The sequence below is a fragment of the Sus scrofa genome, chromosome 5 (assembly GCF_054392235.1).
Source record: "Sus scrofa isolate SSC_HxYL_T2T_F1_AM1 chromosome 5, Sscrofa_HxYL_maternal_Yorkshire_Landrace_v2.0, whole genome shotgun sequence".
Classification (NCBI taxonomy): domain Eukaryota; kingdom Metazoa; phylum Chordata; class Mammalia; order Artiodactyla; family Suidae; genus Sus; species Sus scrofa.
This window is the reverse complement of record NC_139387.1, coordinates 54,609,778-54,629,772: the sequence shown is the minus strand read 5'-3', so window position 1 is coordinate 54,629,772 and position 19,995 is coordinate 54,609,778. Positions and strand designations below refer to the sequence as shown.

Genomic DNA, 19,995 nt, shown 5'->3' with positions numbered 1-19,995 from the left:
AAATAACCTTTTAAAGAAACATCTAAAGTTTCTTTTGCAAAGGCACAAAAATACTAATTGAAACCAAGCCAAACAAATCTACCTCACAAATACTTCAGTTCATATGACCAGAGGGAAGGGTCCAAGAAGGAGGAAAAATTCTTTTTGGAAAACCCATTTGAAGCTAAAAGCTTGTGCGTTTTGCTCTTTGATGATTAGAAGTTAAAATGGGGTGATTTAGCATTTTTAAGATAAAAATTATCCAGTCCTGTAAGAATACTGTGTACCTTTTCAGGTTCCTGTGTGGCTCATCCTAGAATACCTGTCTGGTGCTCTGCCCTTCCTCAAGACTACCTCACACTTCTCCCACTGGGGACTCCAGCGTGGTAAGGTGAGTCTGAAATTTGTACTCCTTCCGTACATCACTTACAGGGACTTTAAAAAAAAAAAACTTTTCAAAGTTTTGGGAGACTTTTCAGAGATTGTGTTCACTGGTAGATCATCATTTGTAAACGTTTTATTAAGATAAGTACAAAGTATAATTTGCAGTAGTTTCTTTTGCCAGTGAATTATAATTTTGGGATTCAAATTTGGAGTCTGAAACAATTTTTGCTTCTTTTTGCCTTTCTTTCTTTCTTTTTCTTTTTTTCTTTTTTTTTTTAGGGCTGCACCCACAGCATCAGGAAGTTCCCAGGCTAGGGATCTAATAGGAGCTGCAGCTGCCGGTCTACACCACAGCCGCAGCAATTCGGGATCCAGGCCACATCTGCAACCTATACCACAGCTCACGGGAACACCAGATCCTTAACCCACTGAACAGGGCCAGGGATTGAACCCGTGTCCTCATGGATACTAGTTGGGTTTGGACTGCTGAGCCATTATGGGATCTCCCTGAAACAAATTTTTTTAAACTGGTGTATCACCACTCTTGGGCTTCCTGAGTACTATTCTGCTAATGCTTTAAATCTGCAGCCTCTTCTACAACAGAAGAGTATTTCTAGCAGTGAAAGGTTAAAAGGTCTTGATAAGTCTGAAATATATCCTGTAGTTTAAGCTTCTTTCTCTTTAATGGTGTCATCAATTGACTTTATTTAATAAAAGGGGGCACAAAATTCCTTGAGGTGGGAACATACAACTGAATTATCTTCCACTTGCATTTTGTATGCTTGATGTGTGTCGTCTCTTGTCTCTTAAATATTAAAGCAACTTATTAGTCTCAGGAGGGAAAATAATGTGACCTTGTTTATTATAAGTGAATCACTTATGAATAAACTGTTCACATTTTACAGGTGAATAAACTCTTTAAAGTACCCAGCATGCTGTCACATAAATTCCATAGTCACTCATTTGCAAATGTCGTGTGCTTGCATTTCTGCCTAGATGATGAATTTTGAAGGTCTCATGTAAATTAATTTCCCCTTAGAGCCTTCTAGTAATTGCTTGACTCTGTGAAAGGAGTGGATTCCTAAACCACAAGTTCATATCCTCCCTGCTTTAGTGCTTCTGTGGACCCTGCTACATTGCTCAGGCATTTTAGCGAAAACCATGGCTGGAAGGCTCCAAGTGTTGAGAGTAAAAGATAGTCTGATTCTAATAAGGCAGTTTTGTTTATCCATGTGAGAACTGAAAAACTGTAATTGAGCCCTATTATTTTGTAATACAGACTAAAGAAGAAAAGCATAAGGAAAAAATGTACTGTGTAGCTCCATTGACCAAAGTTCTCTCCATGATTGCATAGTCTCTTCTTAAATTTTAGTTTTAGCTTCCATTATTGATGAAGCTGTCCTGTAAATCTTTCTTTTATGCATTAAATTTTTTTCTGTATAGGAGGATTTATGTGTAAGTTGTACCAAGAAGGAACCGTAGTTCATGTTTAATGTTTAGGGATTGTGTACATTTGGATTTGAACACTCAAATTATTTTATTTCTCTTGAAACACTACTGGTTATGTACTAATACAGGTAGGAGAGAGAGTAATGAGTTGCTTGGAGTTTGCTGCTGAAGTTTTCATTTTTTGTTGTCTCTTCTCACATGCTCACTAACAGTCTTTGATTCTTGACTTCAAGTGCAAAGAAGCTCCTTTAGCATATTGTTCTGTTTTCCTTTTTTGGAAGTTTTGTTTGATAAAACTTTTTTTGCCTATGCTGGATGCTGAAGCCAAGTTTACTCATAGGAAGAGGGTACGTGAATTCCCTAAGCCTCTCCAAATGAAGGGTCGACTTTTTGTCATGTTAACGTCGATGAGCAACAAAAACAGCTTTGAAATTCTCAGTATTGCTGCACTGTAAAACTACCTTAATTTTAAAAAGAGAGCTACTTTAAAATTTGAATGTCTTACAATCAGAATATCTCCGCTAAATTACATTTTCTCCATAGTGATGCAGTTTCTCTCAAGCCAATTATTCTTTTGGAGAACAAGGATAGAGAATAATTCACACTATTATTTATCACAAGACATCTTTGTTAGGTTTATAAAATTGAAGCTGTGTGAGAGCAGACTATAAAGCCCATGTTTTGTGTAAAAGACAGATTAGGTAAAACAAGTTGAGATTTTACAGATTGCTTACGTGCTTCTCTTTCTGTTCTAAGTAGGACTGCAATATTCTCCTTCCCCTCCTTTTCTGGTACTTTGCTGTAAAAACCATTAGTGAGGGGATAATAATGATAAACAAGGCTTAGCTCTGTAATCTTTCAAAACTGCCTTGCAAGTAATTTCCCATAGTTTCTGTAATGAAGCATATGGTGGTAATACACACTTTGCCTCTGGTAATAGGGAGTAGTTTCAGGAGACTTTCAACATTTTATATTTTAAACATTGTGTGTGTGTTTTTAGGTTAGATTTTCTGTCCCATGTAAATTTAATGGGATTTATTTTTATATGATTGTTCTTGGTTTTAAGGGTTCAGATAGGGACGTTTCTGAATAAAACCTGTAAAGAGATGTTCATTGTTGTAATTCATGCACACAGATTTTAGAAGGCTTGAAATGGTCTTGTGGAGAAAACGTGGTAGAAGAAGGGGGGACATTTTCTGTAATTTAAGTTGTCATAGTAACCTGCATCAAGACACATACTTGGAATCCAGGCCTGAAGAATTTCAGTGACAATAAACATTCCAGTTGCATTCATCATCTTTCTTTTTTTCCACTGAGAAGGGAGTCATCTATTGTGACCTAATTATTTCATTTCTGTTTTTAGAAAGTGGGTAGCAGTTTGCATTTTTTAGCGCTTTGAAACTTCCCTGGTAGAGTAAAAATGAAAAATTTTGCTGTTTATATTGGAAGTTGACATTTTTCTGATAATGTATCTCAAACTGTTTCAGATGGCAAGACAGTGGTATAATGGTTCCTTAGTGAAACATGAAAGAAACAAGATTTGATGAGGATTTGAAGAGATCGCCACAAACATTTATTAACATGCAGGTCTTAATATTAACAATATTAGAATCTGGTTTTCATGAAGCTCTTATCTGGGAATGTTATGACTTCCCTAATATCAAATTGTTAATATTTTATGGCATCTTATACTATAGTCTTGAGCGTAAATGTATTTTAATAAAAAGGATGACATATTTTTTTAGCAGAATTAGCAGAGTAAATTTACTTTGAGAAATTTGTATCCAGACATTATCATCAGATCCGCTGTCTTTCACAAAGAACAGTACAGTGTTGTTTCTAAAGAGAAAATTTTTTTAGGGTTTGCTTCTCTCTTGCCTTCTACAAGATACTGATTGCTAACCAAGATTAATTGGCATTAAAAATGTTCTCTTTAATCAAGAAACATTAAGAGAAATAAGGAGGCAAGGATGTGTGTGTCCATTCATTTTAGGAAACTTGGAAAATAAATTGGAAGAGCTTGTGCTAGTCTAATTTTACAAATATATACAAATTAATAGTTATGTGATGTAACTGTAGTTTTCTGTAGTTAAAAAGTGAAAATACTTTTGTAGATACTTTTCCACATATGTATGAGAGTCTTAATGGATGACTTTTTAAAAACAAATCAAAATTTGAATTCTAAAAAGTATAAAAGTAGGTTTAGAAAATTTGATAATATATTTACTAGGAAAATGTGAAGGAAAGTAAGATCACCCATTATCTCACTGTTTAGAGATTTTTATTCTATTTTATGGGAAGTATCTATAATTTTATAAACAAAATTGGGATTAAGCTGTTAATAGCCAAAATACTAATAATGGTGAAACACAAGGATGTTATATCCTATTAGAATTAGTAACATTCCAGCTGTCATCACTGTTATCTAAAATAGTTTTGAAATACCTGGTTAATGTATTGAGAAAAGAAAAAGGGAAGAAAGGAGAATTAAATTATTTGTAGATAATAAAAAAAATCACCAAGACAATCAACTAAAACTAATAGAATGTAGTAAAATTCCATTATAAATGAAAATATCATGATCTGTATAGTAATAATAATCAGTTCCAAAATATGACAAAAATGAGCCCATTCATAGCAGCAACAAAAAGTATGCTAAGGATTGAATTTTGTGAGAAATGCGAATGGCATGTAGGAAGGAAACTATTAAACTTTTCTTTCAGGGTGCAGACACTCAGTATGGAAGACAATTCATTAATTATTTTCAATCACTTTATATTGACTCTTGAGTTTAATATCAGGATTTCAGTGGGAATTTTTCACAGGTCAGTGATTTTGAATTTCATTTTTTTAGAATAAGAGCCAAGAAACATTTCTATAAAGAAGAATGGAGTACTAATAATGATAGACAGTAATTAAAAAATAGTATGATGCTGATAAAATAGACAAATACTTGAAATAGAAAACTCAGAATGTTTTTTTTTATAAAAGTGACATTACGAATAATAAATATAAAAATGTAGTAATAAATATACTGGAAGGGAATGTTCATGAATATCTAATTTGGCATTTAGGGGAAGATAAACTAAAATACAGAAGCAAAGATTTTAAAACAGGAATGATTCATATATGTAATTAAAAAATAATTCATATGTGTAATTTAAAAAATGATTAAAACTTGCATATGTCAAATCACAAAAAGTATTTTCTCTATATATACATAATGTATGTTATATATAGCATTAATACCTACATATAAAGAATTACTTCAAGTCAGTACGAAATTAAATTTATCCCTACTTGAAAAATTAGTTTGTAGTTCCTGGTGGAGAGTTTAAAAGCGAATACAAACATAGACCTAAAGACTTGTTCAATCTTAATATCATATTTGGTATTAGCATATTATTAAAGATTGAAAAACATGTACGTGGTACATATATGAGTGAGCAGTACATAGAGATGTAACATGTGTAATTCCTATGTAATTCCTTATGTTGGCAGGAGGAGAAGTAAGAAAGATCAAAATGCTCATATAATGCATCTAGAAGGTAGACTACTCTATAGCCATTAATGGAATCTGTCTGTCCACCTACCTACATATCTGTAGGTAGTTTTTTTTGAACTGGAAAAATGATAGTAATTTAAAAAGTGACAGTATGGGAGTTCTGGTTGTGGCTCAGCCATCAACGAACCCGACCAATATCCATGAGGATGTAGATTGATACCTGGCCTCAGTCAGTGGGTTAAGGATCTGGCATTGCTGTGGCTGTGGTGTAGGCCAGCAGCTATAGCTCTGATTTGACCCCTAACCTGGGAACCTCCATATACCATAGATAAGGCCCTTAAAAGACCCCCAAAAAAGAAGAGTGACAATATAAGTACATAATATAAATTATAACTTGTATTTTTAACTGTATTTATACAGAAAATAAACAGGGGGTAATATACAAAATTGTTGATGATTATCTCCAAGTGGTAGAAATATAGGAAAATAATAATTTTATTACATTATTATTACAGATTCTCTAAAACAAATATATTTACATTCAGAAATTTGAAAATGGATTGTTTTTTAAAAAAATCTAAGGTTGACCAAATGTCTAAGATTTTACCATACACCTTCTTAGGAAAAAAAAAGATCATAAAGCTACACTTATTGAGATGGACTATATACACAGACTTAAATAATGAAGGCATCATCAAAGTCTCTGGGCAGGACTGAACAGACTGCATTCCCAGGCTGCCGTTCTCAGATTGTGGTACATACCTGTGTATCTGGCATCGTGCTGCTCAGAAGTGTGGGGCCCAGCGTCCTTGGGAATGATAAAGAGCATTGGGTCCTCAAGTTTAAATCTTAGCCCTTTCCCTGTACCATTGTATCAAGTGTCACAACAGTTCATATGTTGATGCCAGTGACATTGAATCAAGTTTGATAAAGTCTTTATGGATTAAATGAGATTAAATAAAGTCTTTATAGATTAAATGATAGAATTAAGACATTTGTTTTAATTCCATAGACATCTTGATTTATTATTTACCCTTGCTTCACTTCCCCATTGACTCCACTATTTTGTTTACAATGATTATTCTTGGGCAAGAAATTTAAGGAATTTTTAGCAAATATACCTGTGTTCTCGTCTTCGTAAACACGATTATTGTAACCAGTCCTCCGCTTTGTCCCCAGTCCCCTCTCTCATAGTGTAAGAGATACTGTGCCTCTCAAGTCGTAAATATTACTTTATTTAATATACTTGTGCAGTGTTTCCTGAATATGGCTTTTAACAGTGGCCTAGTTTTCTCCAGTAATGCTTATGGATTTGCAGCCCCTTTGTGACTAAGGATTAACTTCAGTCTCTTTGGTGCCTAGAACCCTGAGAAGTTCCCATGGCACAGCCTGGGACCTGGTTCACGGCTGGGTGCAGACCCCTGACGAGGGAGCATGGCTGGCTGGTTCCCAGCAGCAAGGAGAATGCAAGTCTACTCTTTAACGTCTCACAGTTAATGACAGATGGACCACTTTTAAGTTTAAATAAAATTTGACCTTATATTATCAAAGTGGTTTTCAGGTTTGTTTAATTTCCTCCTTAGGATTGATAATGAAAATTACTTTTTGGGAGGTCCTGTCTTGGCTCAGTGGTAACAAACCAGACTAGTATCCATGAGGATGCAGGTTAGATCCCTGGCCTCACTCAGTAGGTTAAGGATCTGGCGTTGCTGTGAGCTGAGGTGTAGGTCGAAAATGAGGCTTGGATCTTGCATTGCTGTGTGTAGTGTAGGCTGGCAGCTGCAGCTCCGATATGACCCCTAGCCCCCTGGGAACTTCCATATGCTGCAGGTGTGGCCCTAAAAAAAAATAAAAATAAATTTAAAAAAAGAAAGAAAATTGCTTTTCTGATAAGGCATGTCTGATCTATTTTCTGAAATTCTAGAAAAGAGATTTTTAGCAAGGTAACTTATTGTGTATTTAAAACAATTGCTTGTTTAAAAAAAGTAATACAGTAAGTTTAAAATGCATAATAAAAATGAAAAATAAGATTACCTCCTTTTTCATTGTATTTCCTTTATCCAAAGGTAACCATCGTTAATAGCTTCTTGGGGATCTTTGCGTAAAATCTGTACAAAGAACATATATTTATGTCATTTTAAACTTACATAATAGCTGTGTGTCTGTGTGTGTGGTTGTGTGTGTATTACACAGGATTCTTTACAGGTTGACTCCTTTAATTATCAGAGTGATCTTAAAGGCAGGCAGGTGTGATTATCAGATTACACATTGATTTGGTCAGAGGTCAGTGAATATTTACTGCGGGTTTGCATTCTCCTATTTGAAGAGCTTGTAAAAATGAGGTTAGTATGTAATTATGTGACACTGTGATCACATCTCCTCCTGATTGCACCACAGTGACTGTCATCTTAGTAGTCATTCTCTATGACCTGATTTCTATTCCTTATAAATTGAGACAGTGGCTGCATCTACCTGAATGCAGTAGGGAGAATATAAAAAATGAAAATAGGGCCAAAATACAAAATCATTTTTTGTTTTTAAGATCTATTAAGATCTACAACAATGTCATAACCCTCTAGAAAGGAAATTAGAAAATTTTGTAAAGGTAGTTTGTTTTATCTAAAGTGGATCTCATGAAAGTTATAAAAGTAGAATAGGATGGATTTCAATGTCTGTTTTTAGGGAATATATAGTTTCGCCAAGTCAAAAAGTTTCCCATCAGATGAAAAAACATAGTTTTTATTGCCAAGTAATACCATGTTATATCAGCAGTTAAACTTGTCCACTCCCTTTGCTCCCTCCCTTTCGTTCTTTCTCTCTCCCACATTTCAGCTGGGGGGTACTTGCTCCTTAGAAATTTAGATAAACTTGTCCTGAACCTACAGTTTCAAAACTTTCAAAAGCCTTCCGATGATCTTGTTCAGACAGGAGTCCTCCTGTGTAATCCTTTCTCAAGGAAGCATCCCCTCATCTGTTTGACTTGTCTCCATTTATGGTCTTCTCTTTTGCCCGGTGTCAAACCTGACTCTCTTAGTGGTTTCTATTTCAAACATACACCACTGCCCCCCCATTCTCCCCCTCACCCCACTTAGTAGACCCACCAGAGACGTTAGAAGTTAGAAGGAAAAGACTCACATTGCATGAAGGGCACCCTTAATGGTCTTCCTGGCCCCTCACTTCATCCCCAACCCTTCCTTCCAGGATGTCCTAAGGACCTGTGTATCGAGTTTCAGAAGTTGCCATGTATCAATCTGGATTACCAGTCAGTTTAACCCATTATTGTGTGACTTTGAATTCTCTAGAATCCAGTTTTCTCACTTGAATATTGAGTAAGAGTAAATTATATGTGTAAAGGACTTCACATGTAAAGAATTCAATAAATATGGAGTTCCCGCAGTGGTGCAATGGGATTAGCGGCTTTGCTAGAGCGCCAGGATGCAGGTTGGATTTCCAGCTGGTGCAGTGGGCTAAAGATCCAGTTTTGCTACAGCTGCAGCATATTTCTGGAATTCCATATACTGTGGAGTGCCCAAAAGAGAGAAAAAAAATGCTGAATGAAGAAATAAAATTTTAAAAATTCAGTGAATGATATTTTTGAATGTGAATGATTAAAATAGTGCTATTTCTCCCAAATGCTTTAGTCTTGTTTCAGACACAGGCTAGATAGATTTCTTTGTGAGTAGACTTTCCCTCTTTTATACTTTAGGAATCTATATAATTCTTGAGATCAGACACTTTGGAGAGTAAAACATGGTACTGTTGATAATTATGCTGGGATACCAGTGTAAACCACTGCTGTTCCAGGCAAATCAGGAAGAATGGTCACGTTACATATTCACATACCTTTGATGTGTGGTGCATGCTCAGAGAACTCCGGCCATTGTCCATTGAGTGATACAGGGAACATGGGACTAGTGAGGTCACATTCATCTTCCTGAGCTTATCAGAAATCATTAAATCATTAAATTGAGATTAGTAATAACTGTCTCACAGGGTGACTGTAAAGATTAAATGAAATTGTGGTCTCAGAAAGCATGGAGTGTATATCTGGAAATTGGACACCTATTAAATCCCCTCCCCACCTCTTCAAATTACCTTAGTGGCACGGTTGGTTAAGTTTTGTGTATAGATATTTCTGCTGTGTTACATGCTCACTTCTCACATTTCCATTCTGTATCCTTTGACTGGACCTTATAAGTGGTAATCCTAACTAATGCACATATGGTTCCTCAGTTTACAGTGGAAGTTTAGTCTGTATTGTTTCAATTAAGCAATTTTTGATTTTGAAAGGTATGAATTGTACTGTTCAGTAGCCACACCCAATTTCTCTGTTGTATGCTTTTTTCTCTTTCGTGCTTTCCTATTTTTTGGGTGAATCATAGTGTGAGTAGGGGAAATTTGGGGTAGGGGAAAATATGTGCTAGGTATGCATGTTTATATGCGTTTACTAGATTTCGTGTGGTACGTTGGCTGTGGAGATATATTTCCTCCCAGGGTGGGGGATCTGCTAGCTGAACCTTGAAAATTGTTAGAATAATTGGTAATATACATACTCAGATTTGATTTTCTTATAATGCATAAGACAAAACTGGAGGAAGTAATAGTCTTCAAAGATTGGGTCTTTTGTAAAAAGATCAGAGCCTGTCACCATTATCTTCTTTAGCTGTTCTTTTCAGTAGCAATTCTGTTCAGGCAAGGTATTGCTCAGTGGTTTGGCCTTCAGAGAGCCCCCTTGGGGATAGACAGGTAGTGAATGATTATGGACACGTTATAAACTATGCAGTAGTGGAATGAAGGAGATGTTATGGGAGCACATGGGGAAGTATTTTAATTGTGGAGGCTAAGGAAGGCTGCTAGTGGATATCATTTGAGCCAAGTACTTAAAAGTGAGTAGGTCTTTAGGGAGGCAGGAGAAGGCCTTCCAGAATAGTCTGGGAAATAGTATATGCAAAGCCTCGAAAGGCACATAAGGAGCTTGATGTGTTTGGGGATAAACAAGTACATCTTGGTGTGAATATGAATATGGATGGGAAGGCGCTGACTGATTTTACAAAACAGGATTTGTATTCTAGTCTGATAGGAGCAGGCTTTTCTTTTAGGGGCTTAGGGCTTTATGGTAATTGAAAGGATCAAAATTATTTATAAGTAGACAAAGTTCTAGTTGGAAGTAGAAGTATTGATGGTGTGGATTAACCTAAACTTCAGATATCCATCTGTGTAAGGAGGAAAATTACTCGCACTTTTTGTTCTTGATAATTTCTTTATAATCTCAAGAAAGTAAATATTTAACACATTCTTATTCTTCAAAAGGATATTGCTACTTCAAAATTTTCTCACTTTAAAAAATAAGTATAAATAGGAGTTCCCTGGTCTCTCAGCAGATTAAGGATCTGACATTGTCACTGCTGTGGCTTGGGTTGCTGAGTTGTTGCCATGGCGTGGGTTTGATCCTTGGCTTGAGAACTTCTGCATGCTGTGGGTATGGCAAAAAAAAAAAAAAAAAAAAAAAGAGAGAGAGAGAGAGAGAGAGAGGTATAAATACATAACATTAAAAGCTATACTGTTTCTAGCCAGTTGATTTAATGTTCCATTCTGTGAGCTGCTTCAGCTGCTAGACAATTCTGCTGTGCAAATTCTTTGCAAATTTTGCCTTGTCAGAGTGGGAATTGTGTGAGGGATGAAATGACTCAAGATTGCGGTTTTTGTTTGTTTGTTTTTTTTGGGGGGGGATGTGACAAATAATGCTTTCAGAAAAATAGGCTGATACTAACTGTCATTTCTATTCCATTTCCCTCCCAAGAATCATTTGACTATGTACTCTCAATCCTTTCATTATGTAAAGAAGTAGAAATATAAATAGTGATTTATATAGTAATATTTATATTTTCATGTGAAAAGCAAAATAATGTCATGGGGTGACTTTACCTTAGCTCTGGCCAGCTTCATTTTGTACTTTCCCTGTGCTGCACCATGGCATATATGAAATCCTAATTTTATTTTTTACTGTGGAAAGTACCTTGAAGGATTTGTAGTTGAAGAACCCAAAACCCATTTGGGGATTGATTTCCTTCCTCTAGACTTCTCTAGGGCAAAAATGCCCATGCTCTGTGGTCCCATTGCTGCCTAGTCAGTAGATAAAGATCTGACAAATAGGCAGATACATCTCTTTGTTTGCAGAGCCTGAATTACAACTCAGATCTTTTGATTCCTGATCAAACCAGTGTTCTTTTCTGTACACTGGTACTTCCTCATTCTGGAAAATGGAATTACATCGTAGCAAATACACAAGGTTTCAAATTTTGTGTAATGTGGAGTTGCCAGCTCTTATAACCCCACCCCCATTTTACAAGAAAGCCAAGCTCACCAATGTGGGGACTATCTGGGCTGAGAACCAGTGGATACACTAGGATATTTTTTAATACATTTTAATCCCTTGCTCAAGATAGACGACACTTTGACGACACTTTGTGCTTTTCACTGTTTTAAACTTCTTTTGATCGAACTACAGAATCAAAAGATTGTAGACTTTATTTTTAGCGAAGTGTTTCTAAGCTGGAGGAGTTCTGCCATCAGGAGTGTTTGGGACATTTGTGAGGGCATTCAGTCACTGGTTGCCACAGTGACTGAATGCCCTCACAAATGCCACTGACAGTTAATGAATGGGAGGCAGAGATTCCAGGCATCCTGTAGTGTACAGGATAGTCCCACACAACTTAAAAATGGCCCACTCTAAAATCCCAGTGAAAAACCACAACTGGATATAACTCTTTATATGTACACACAAGTATTTTTGCATTATCTTGAAATATAATTACTTTTCCAGGAATAAAACTATTATGTAAATTAAAAGAAAACTTATTTAATTCAGAACTTGAAACCAGAGTTGGTCCCTGACTTAAACAACTGTGTTAAGACAGCAGCCCCTTGTAGTATTTGAGTTTGCTATTGATGTACCTGTTAGCATTCTTCACTTCGTGATATAGGTGCAAGCATTCAGTTACAGTTGGGACCATGTGAATTGGTTCCAGGACCTGCCACAGATACCAAAATCTGAGGTTACTGAAGTCCCATAGTCAGCTCTCTGTATCCGCAGGTTCAACCAACTGTAGATCATGCAGTATGGCAGTATTTATGGAAAAAAAATATGCATATAGGTGGACCTATGCAGTTCAAACCCATGTTGTTCAAGGGTCAACTGTACTTCATTATATCTTATCAATTACATGTTTAAGTTCATGTCTCTTTGTTATATTTTTCTTTTATTTCTCTTCATTTTGGTTTCTGTGTTCAAAATAGTCGATTTGGAGGTGGAAGAAGTTGCTTGTAGAAGCAGTGAGATTCTTTAGGAAGCTGTTGGAGCAATTCAGGTGAGACTAAGTAGGGTGGATAGAGGTAGAGCCAATAGGATTTCCTGATCAATTAGAAGGTGGGTTTGAGGGAGAGGAGTCAAGAATAACTGTAGGCATTTTGGCCTGAGTAGTAAAAAGGAGGCATTCTAGTTGGTTTGAACTTAGATGAAAGAATATGGGTGCAACAGATTAGGGAGGTAAAAATGAATAGTTCCTTTTGAGGCATATTGAGTTTGAACTGTCTGTTGGACGTCAAAGGGCCAGTGTTGAAATGACATCTGAATATGAGGCTGAAGTCAGATAGAGGTCTGAGCTAGAATTGTCAGGCATAAGGGTATTTCAAGTTACGATAAGGTAGATGAGATCACCAAGGGTTTGAATATGGATAGAAAAGAGTAGAGGACCAATTGTTCAGATTTGGGACACTCAGACATTAGGAAACATAGAGAAGAGGAGACTGAGAAGGAACTCCAGTGAAGAGGGAGGAAAACCAGGAGAGTGCAGTGTCCTGGCAGCCAAAGGAAGAAAGTGTATTAGGATTTCTACTGGTTGCAGACTGCCTAGATCCAGGTCTTGACTTTTCCCCTAACAAGGTGTGTGATCTTGGGCAAATTTCACAACTTCTCTGTGTCATGTTTCCTCTTCTAAAAAGTAGGGACAATAATAGTACCAACCTTTTAAGATTATTATGAGAATTAATTAAATTGGTACATTCAGAGGCACTTAGAACAATTCCTGGCATATGGTAAGTTACGAATTTAACAAAAGCTGTCAGGCATTTAATATTGTTAAAGCATCTCCAATTCTTCCTCAAATAGCATTATAACTGGCAATGAATACTTGAGTATTGGCTATGTGAACCATAGTTATTTAGCCTTTTTTCAGCATCTGTAAACAGCTTCCTGTATTTCTGAAAATGGAGGAATAGAAGTCATCTCACCACCTGGCCTCGTGTCTATATATCACCCTTGACACCTGAACAATGCTGTACTCATCTATTATTTTGTTATTTTTATTTTTACTAATGAAGTGAGTGAGTTGGATTTTTTTAAATGTGTGTGGGAGTTCCCGTCATGGCTCAGTGGAAACGAATCTGACTAGTATCCATGAGGATGCAGGTTTGATCCCTGGTCTCGCTCAGTGGGTTAAGGATCTGGCATTGCCATGAGCTGTGGTGTACATCGCTGACGCAGCTCAGATCTGGCATTGCTGTGGCTGTGGCATAGGCTGGTGGCTGTAGCTCCAGTTTGACTCCTAGCCTGGTATCCTCCATGTGCAATGGGTACAGCCCTAAAAAAAAGAAAAAAATGTTTGGGGACTGTGATTAGTATCCACATTTACTTTTTCCTGGGCATTCTGTATCTATGATATTTCATTTCATGTGAGTTTGTCTATTTTATGCTCTGTTCCTCCACCCAAATTAATAGAATCAAAATAAACTGTATCTCCAGAGTAAAATAAGGTGAGAGTTCCATGTAGTCAGTAGCATGCTATCCACAGTCTGTGTTGGTGTAGGCTGGTCCTCAGGAAGTTGGCATTTCTGCCCAGTAAAGAGGGCAGAGTTCTCCCTGTGCGGTCTGTTCATGGACTGCCCTCCTAGCTCCTCTCTTGTTCCCAGGAATCCAGGTCTATTTTATAAACCCAGAGCAAGATGTGGGTTATCGGTAACCACCTGGTGGAACAGCATTTAGTATTCATACAGCTTTTAAGTAGGTGAGTCTAGCTTGTTGCTCACAGCAAACTAATGAAAGAAATATCAGTATTCTACATATGAAGAAATGAGCATCCACAAGTTTCAGGGATAGTTAAAATAAGCTGTGAACCCAGGTCTCTGACTCTTTAAATCCTTTGTCCTTCCAGTTTCTTTGCTTTTCAATTAGATTCCCTCAAGCTCAGTAAAATCATATACTAGGAACTGGAGTAGTAGCCAGCCCTGTTAATTAGAAATCATAATCACAGATTTGGAATTTCAACATTGTAATATTTGACACTGTTCTTAACTGTTGAAAACTTTACTTTTTATAAATAAAGGATCTGGTTTCCTTTTAGCTGTGTTGCTCACTTTCCCATTTATATATCATAAGCATTTCCCACTAGCTTTACATTTTTAAGGTTTTGTATATATATATACATACATGTATACATACATACATATATGTATGTACCTGTACTTTGTTCATCAAAGTCTCTTTTCTTTCAGTTTGTAGCTAGTGGTGAGTAGGCCTAAATTAAGACTCTGAAATTCTTAGAGGAGTATAATTACCAGTTCTTATCCTATACTTGGTAGGTAGGTGAGTGGTCCTAGAAGAGTGAAATGGTTCTATTTTTGTAACCAATATTTTTCTGAACCTCATTCTGAGTAAATGGCACATTTCTCTGTTGCGTGGACAAACCTCAGACCTGTAGCATTGGTCCGAGGCATGTGAGAATGTGGCCCGTTGTTACTTCATGGAGTTGTGCTTGTGTGCCCTGTGAGAACTGTTAGTGCCTCTGCTCATAGATGCAGCCGCAGCTGGCACCAGCAGTCCAGTGACTTGCTGAGAACTCCCTCAGCACAGTAGCAGATTTGGCAGGGACCTGCCCATTTCAAGATCACTTTCAGTCATCAGCCATGAATGAGCTCTAAGAAATTCAAACTCCTATAGTAATACTAATAGTAGCTATTTTTAAAGAAATTAACTGCATGCCAGGTTGTATTTAAGTCTTCATTCTCATTGTAACTAGGTTATATTTAAGTCTTCATTCTCATTGTAACTTAGCTTGGACAAATTTGAGAATCATTATTCCCATTTTAGAGCCCAGGAAAGTCATAATTTGTTTAAGGTCAGACAACTAATAAGTGGTGGGATAATAAGGATTTGAACCTAGGGCTGCCGGACCACTAAAATGTGTTTTTAACCAGGGGTAGTGAGCTGTGTTAGGTGTGTATACTGTCTGTGCCTATGGCAGACCACAGTTAATTGATCATGGCATGTGTTCCTACTAGGCCTGATAGTCCTTTTCAGCATTGCATCCTTGGCATCTGTTGTAATCAAACAAACTTAGAAGGCAAGGTAAAACATATATGCCATCCTTAATTCTAAATGAGGCCATGTTAATTTTCTCCTAAATTCCAGTGGTGTATTGAAATTGGGCCAATTTGCTTTTGGGAAATAATAAGTAAGGTAACTAATTGCTTTATTTTATAGGAGGAGCAAAAATACAGTGTTTTCCTGTAGAAGTCTTGATTGGTGTGAACAGTTGAATTTAATACAGGTTAAATTCCATTTTAAATAACATAAAATCATCTCCATGTCAAAAAAATTTGACAGGTTGATTACTAATTTATGTTTATTTGAAAATTTTCTTGAATGGATATTTGAAATAAAAAGACCCACATTTTTATATATACACAATGGAATACTACTCAGCCATAAAAAAGGATGACATCATGCCATTTGCAGCAACATGGATGGAACTAGAGAATCTCATACTGAGTGAAATGAGCCAGAAAGACAAAGACAAATACCATATGATATCACTTATAACTGGAATCTAATATCCAGCAGAAATGAACATCTCCTCAGAAAAGAAAATCATGGACTTGGAGAAGAGACTTGTGGTTGCCTGATGGGATGGGGAGGGAGTGGGAGGGATCGGGAGCTTGGGCTTATCAGACACAACCTAGAATAGATTTACAAGGAGATCCTGCTGAATAGCATTGAGAACTATGTCTAGATACTCATGTCGCAACAGAAGAAAGGGTGGGGGAAAAACTGTAACTGCAATGTATACATCGAAGGATAACCTGACCCCCTTGCTGTACAGTGGGAAAATTAAAAAAAAAAAAAAAGACCCACATTTTGACACTGCTTATAGAGTTTGTTATAATGAAATTATATTTTTTTACTATCAGCAGAAACTGCCTGTGGAGTTTTCATTAAATTTTAATCATAGAGCAAAATACTAATCTTTTAAGAATTGAATTTAAAACTCTGTTATGGGAGTTCCCATCATGAAACAGCTGAAACGAGTCTGACTAGGAACCATGAGGTTGCGGGTTTGATCCCTGGCCTTGCTCAGTGGGTTAAGGATCTGGTGTTGCCGTGAGCTGTGGTGTAGGCTGGCAGCCACAGCTCTGATTAGACCCCTAGCCTGAGAAACTCCATATGTCACAGGTATGGCTCTAGAAAGACAAAAGACAAAACAAACAAAAAAACCAAAAAACTCTGTTATGGTTAAAATTATGGAAATTATTAGGATTATGGCTTTAGTTAGTGGGTCAGTCCTTTATCCTTTCAGAACTCACTACTATTTCAGCTATAAATTTCACATGGTCAAATAGACGTTCTGGTGTCTTTCTTGACCCCTTGATGTAAAGGGGCTCGGCCCACCATTGGATTGTTAAAGAACCATCTTGACACAGGATTCAGGGGCAGAGTTTTTGAGCCAGCTCTTAGAATAATTAATTATCATTCTTGTCTGCTGTTAAGTGTTCAGATTTCTAGAAAATGCACTCTTCATTTTTCTTCTCTCTAATCTGAGACACAAAAATGAGAAGAAAATAATTTATATCAAAATAAGTTTTCATAGGTGGCCATTCAACCAGCAGGGAGATTGAGATGAGATTTAATCCAAATTAATGTGTGCGGTCATGAAAAATAGGTTATCTTGTGTGTGTATCTTTAAAGTTAAGTAACATAATATTTTAAGTTATGTATCTCAGTTTGCGAAGAAATGAAAATTTTCTGTATTTATTTTCATAGTGATATTGCTGGGAGACGAGAATATATAATACCTAAAGTTAGATGAGCCATTATTGTATTAATAAGAAATGCTGATTTGAATGTGCTTTTTGGAAAAATGAATGAAATTAAGAGAAATAACTCATGAGTAGTGTTTCTTCAGTCACTCTGCTTGTTCTCAGTAATACCATTTCTCTTTTTTCTTTATTGATAAGGTCCTGGCTATTCATACTTTGAAAACAGAAGATAATGCTTCTCTGTAACATTGTGACCACAGAGCCCGCAAACTCTAGCTAATGGTTACTTTGAAGTGCTGATGGCCAGTTGGAGTTTATATAATTTCTTACCAAATTACTATTATCTTTATTTTCATCCTGTATTTTGCCTGTCAAGCAGTCATACTCTTCAAAATTGTAGAGTCAAAACCTTCAGCTGAAGAATTGTTTGACTAGAGACAGGAAGAGCCTATTTACCTTTGAAACACGTGGAAAATTTATTCATTTTCACTTGTTTTAGACTTTTAAAAACCTGGAAGTTCTTAAGGGCTGTTTTGAGGGTTGGTCTGTTGGATTGATTGACTGGTAGTTTTGTTTTGTTTTGGTTTTGGATTTTATGACATTCCCTGTTTCTAATGTCTAACCAGTACATTTTTATAGTATTCCTTTAAAAGACCAGCTTCTCACTAATTTTAACATCTCCCAGTAGTCTTGGACTGTAGCTCACATGTCCAGGATTTTTCATGTAATGTATCTTAATCTGCATATTCTTGCTGTCTGTTCTAAAGAGTCTCAATTTGGGATCTGAGCATTGGCACAGGATTGGGTGTTGAGACAGGGAAAGGTTTTTTTAATGTATTAATATTTTATTGAGGTATACGTGACATTAGTTTGGGGTATACAGCATAATGACTCAACATTTGCATGTATTGTGAAGCAGTCACTACAATGTCTAGTTAACATCATCCCCTTAAAAATTTGTTTTTTCCTTGAGATAGGACTTTTAAGATCTCTCTTAGCAACTTTCAAATATGCAATACAGTATTATTAACTGTAGTTATCATGTTGTATATTATATCCCCATGTTTATTTATTTTATAACTGGAATTTTTTTATCTTTTAACCCTCTTAACCCATTTTTGCCCACCCCATTACCTCCTGCCTCTGGCGACCACCAATTCTCTGTATCTTTGAGCTTGGTTTTTTTGGTTGTTGTTGTTTTAGATTCCACATATAAATGAGATCATGTGATACTTGTCATTTTCTCACTTATTTCACTTAACGTATGCCCTCAGGTCCATCCATGTTGTTACAAATGGCAAGATTTCCTTCCTTTTAATGGCCGAATAATATTCCTTAATGTGTGTGTGCATATACCACATTTTCTTTATTCATTCATCCATCAGTGGACATTTAGGTTGTTTCCATTTTTTGTAGCTATTGTAAAAATAATGCTTCAGTGAACTTAATGGCGCATATATCTTTTTGAGTTAGTGTTTTTTCAGATGAATGCCCAGAAGTGGAATTGCTAGATTGTATGGTAGTTCTATTTTTAATTTTTTGAGGAGCCTCTGTTGTGGCTACACCAGTTTACATTCCCACCTTCTGAATGCACCAGAGTTCCTTTTTCTCCACTTCCTCACCAACAATTACTGTTTATTGCCTTTTTATAATAGGTGTGAGGTGATATCTCATTATGGTTTCCATTTGTATTTCTCTGATGATTAGTGCTATTGAATGTCTTTTCATGTGCCTATCGGCCATCTGAATATTTTCTTTGGAAAAAATGCTATTCAGGACCTCTGTCCATTTTTAAATCAGGTTGAGTATTTTTTAATTGAGTTGTATGAGTTTGTTATATATTTTGAATATTAACTCCTAACGAGACATATTATTTGCAAATATGTTCTCATATTAAGTAGTTGCATTTTAATTTCATTGGTTTCCTTTGCTGTGCAGAAGCTTTTTAGTTTGATATAGTTCCACTCATTTATTTTTGCTTTTGCTTCTTTTGCTTTTAGAGTCAGATTTAAAAAATCATCACCAAAAATAATGTCAAAGAGCTTGCTGCCCATGTTTTCTATTAGGAATTTTATGGTTTCAAGTCTTACATTCAAGTCTTTAGTCCACTTTTGGTTAATTTTTGTGTATGGTATAAAATTATAGTCTAGTTTCATTCCTTTGTATGTGAATGTCCAGTTTTCCCAACATCATTTATTGAAGAGACTATCCTATTTCCATAATATATTCTTGGCTCCTTTATCCTAAATTAATTGATCATATACGTATAAGTTTATTTCTGGACTCTTCCTTCTGTTTCATTGATCTATGTTTCTGTTTTTAGTTTAATACCATACTGTTCTGTGTTTTTTTTTTTCATTCTTTTTGTGGTCACACCTGTAGCACATGGAAGTTCCCAGGCCAGGGGCTGAATCGGAGCTGCATCTGCTGGCCTATGCCACAGCCACAGCAATGCCAGATACAACCCAGGTCTGCAGTCTACACTGCAGCTCACAGCAGCACCAGATCCTTTAACTCACTGAGTGAGGCCAGGGATAAAACCTTCATCCTCATGGATATTAGTTGGATTCTTAACCCATTGAGCAGCA

General features: G+C 36.3%; 1 protein-coding gene across 1 annotated transcript in view; it reads left to right on the top strand.

The window, feature by feature from the left end:
- The window catches only part of LOC146403371 (uncharacterized), a 120,681-nt gene that overhangs the window by 55,235 nt on the left and 45,451 nt on the right, over window positions 1–19,995 (top strand). Inside the window, exon 3 of the mRNA XM_085024875.1 lies at window positions 275–370. Within this exon, the coding sequence (XP_084881001.1) occupies window positions 275–370 (96 nt within the window). The remainder of the gene's footprint in view (window positions 1–274; window positions 371–19,995) is intronic.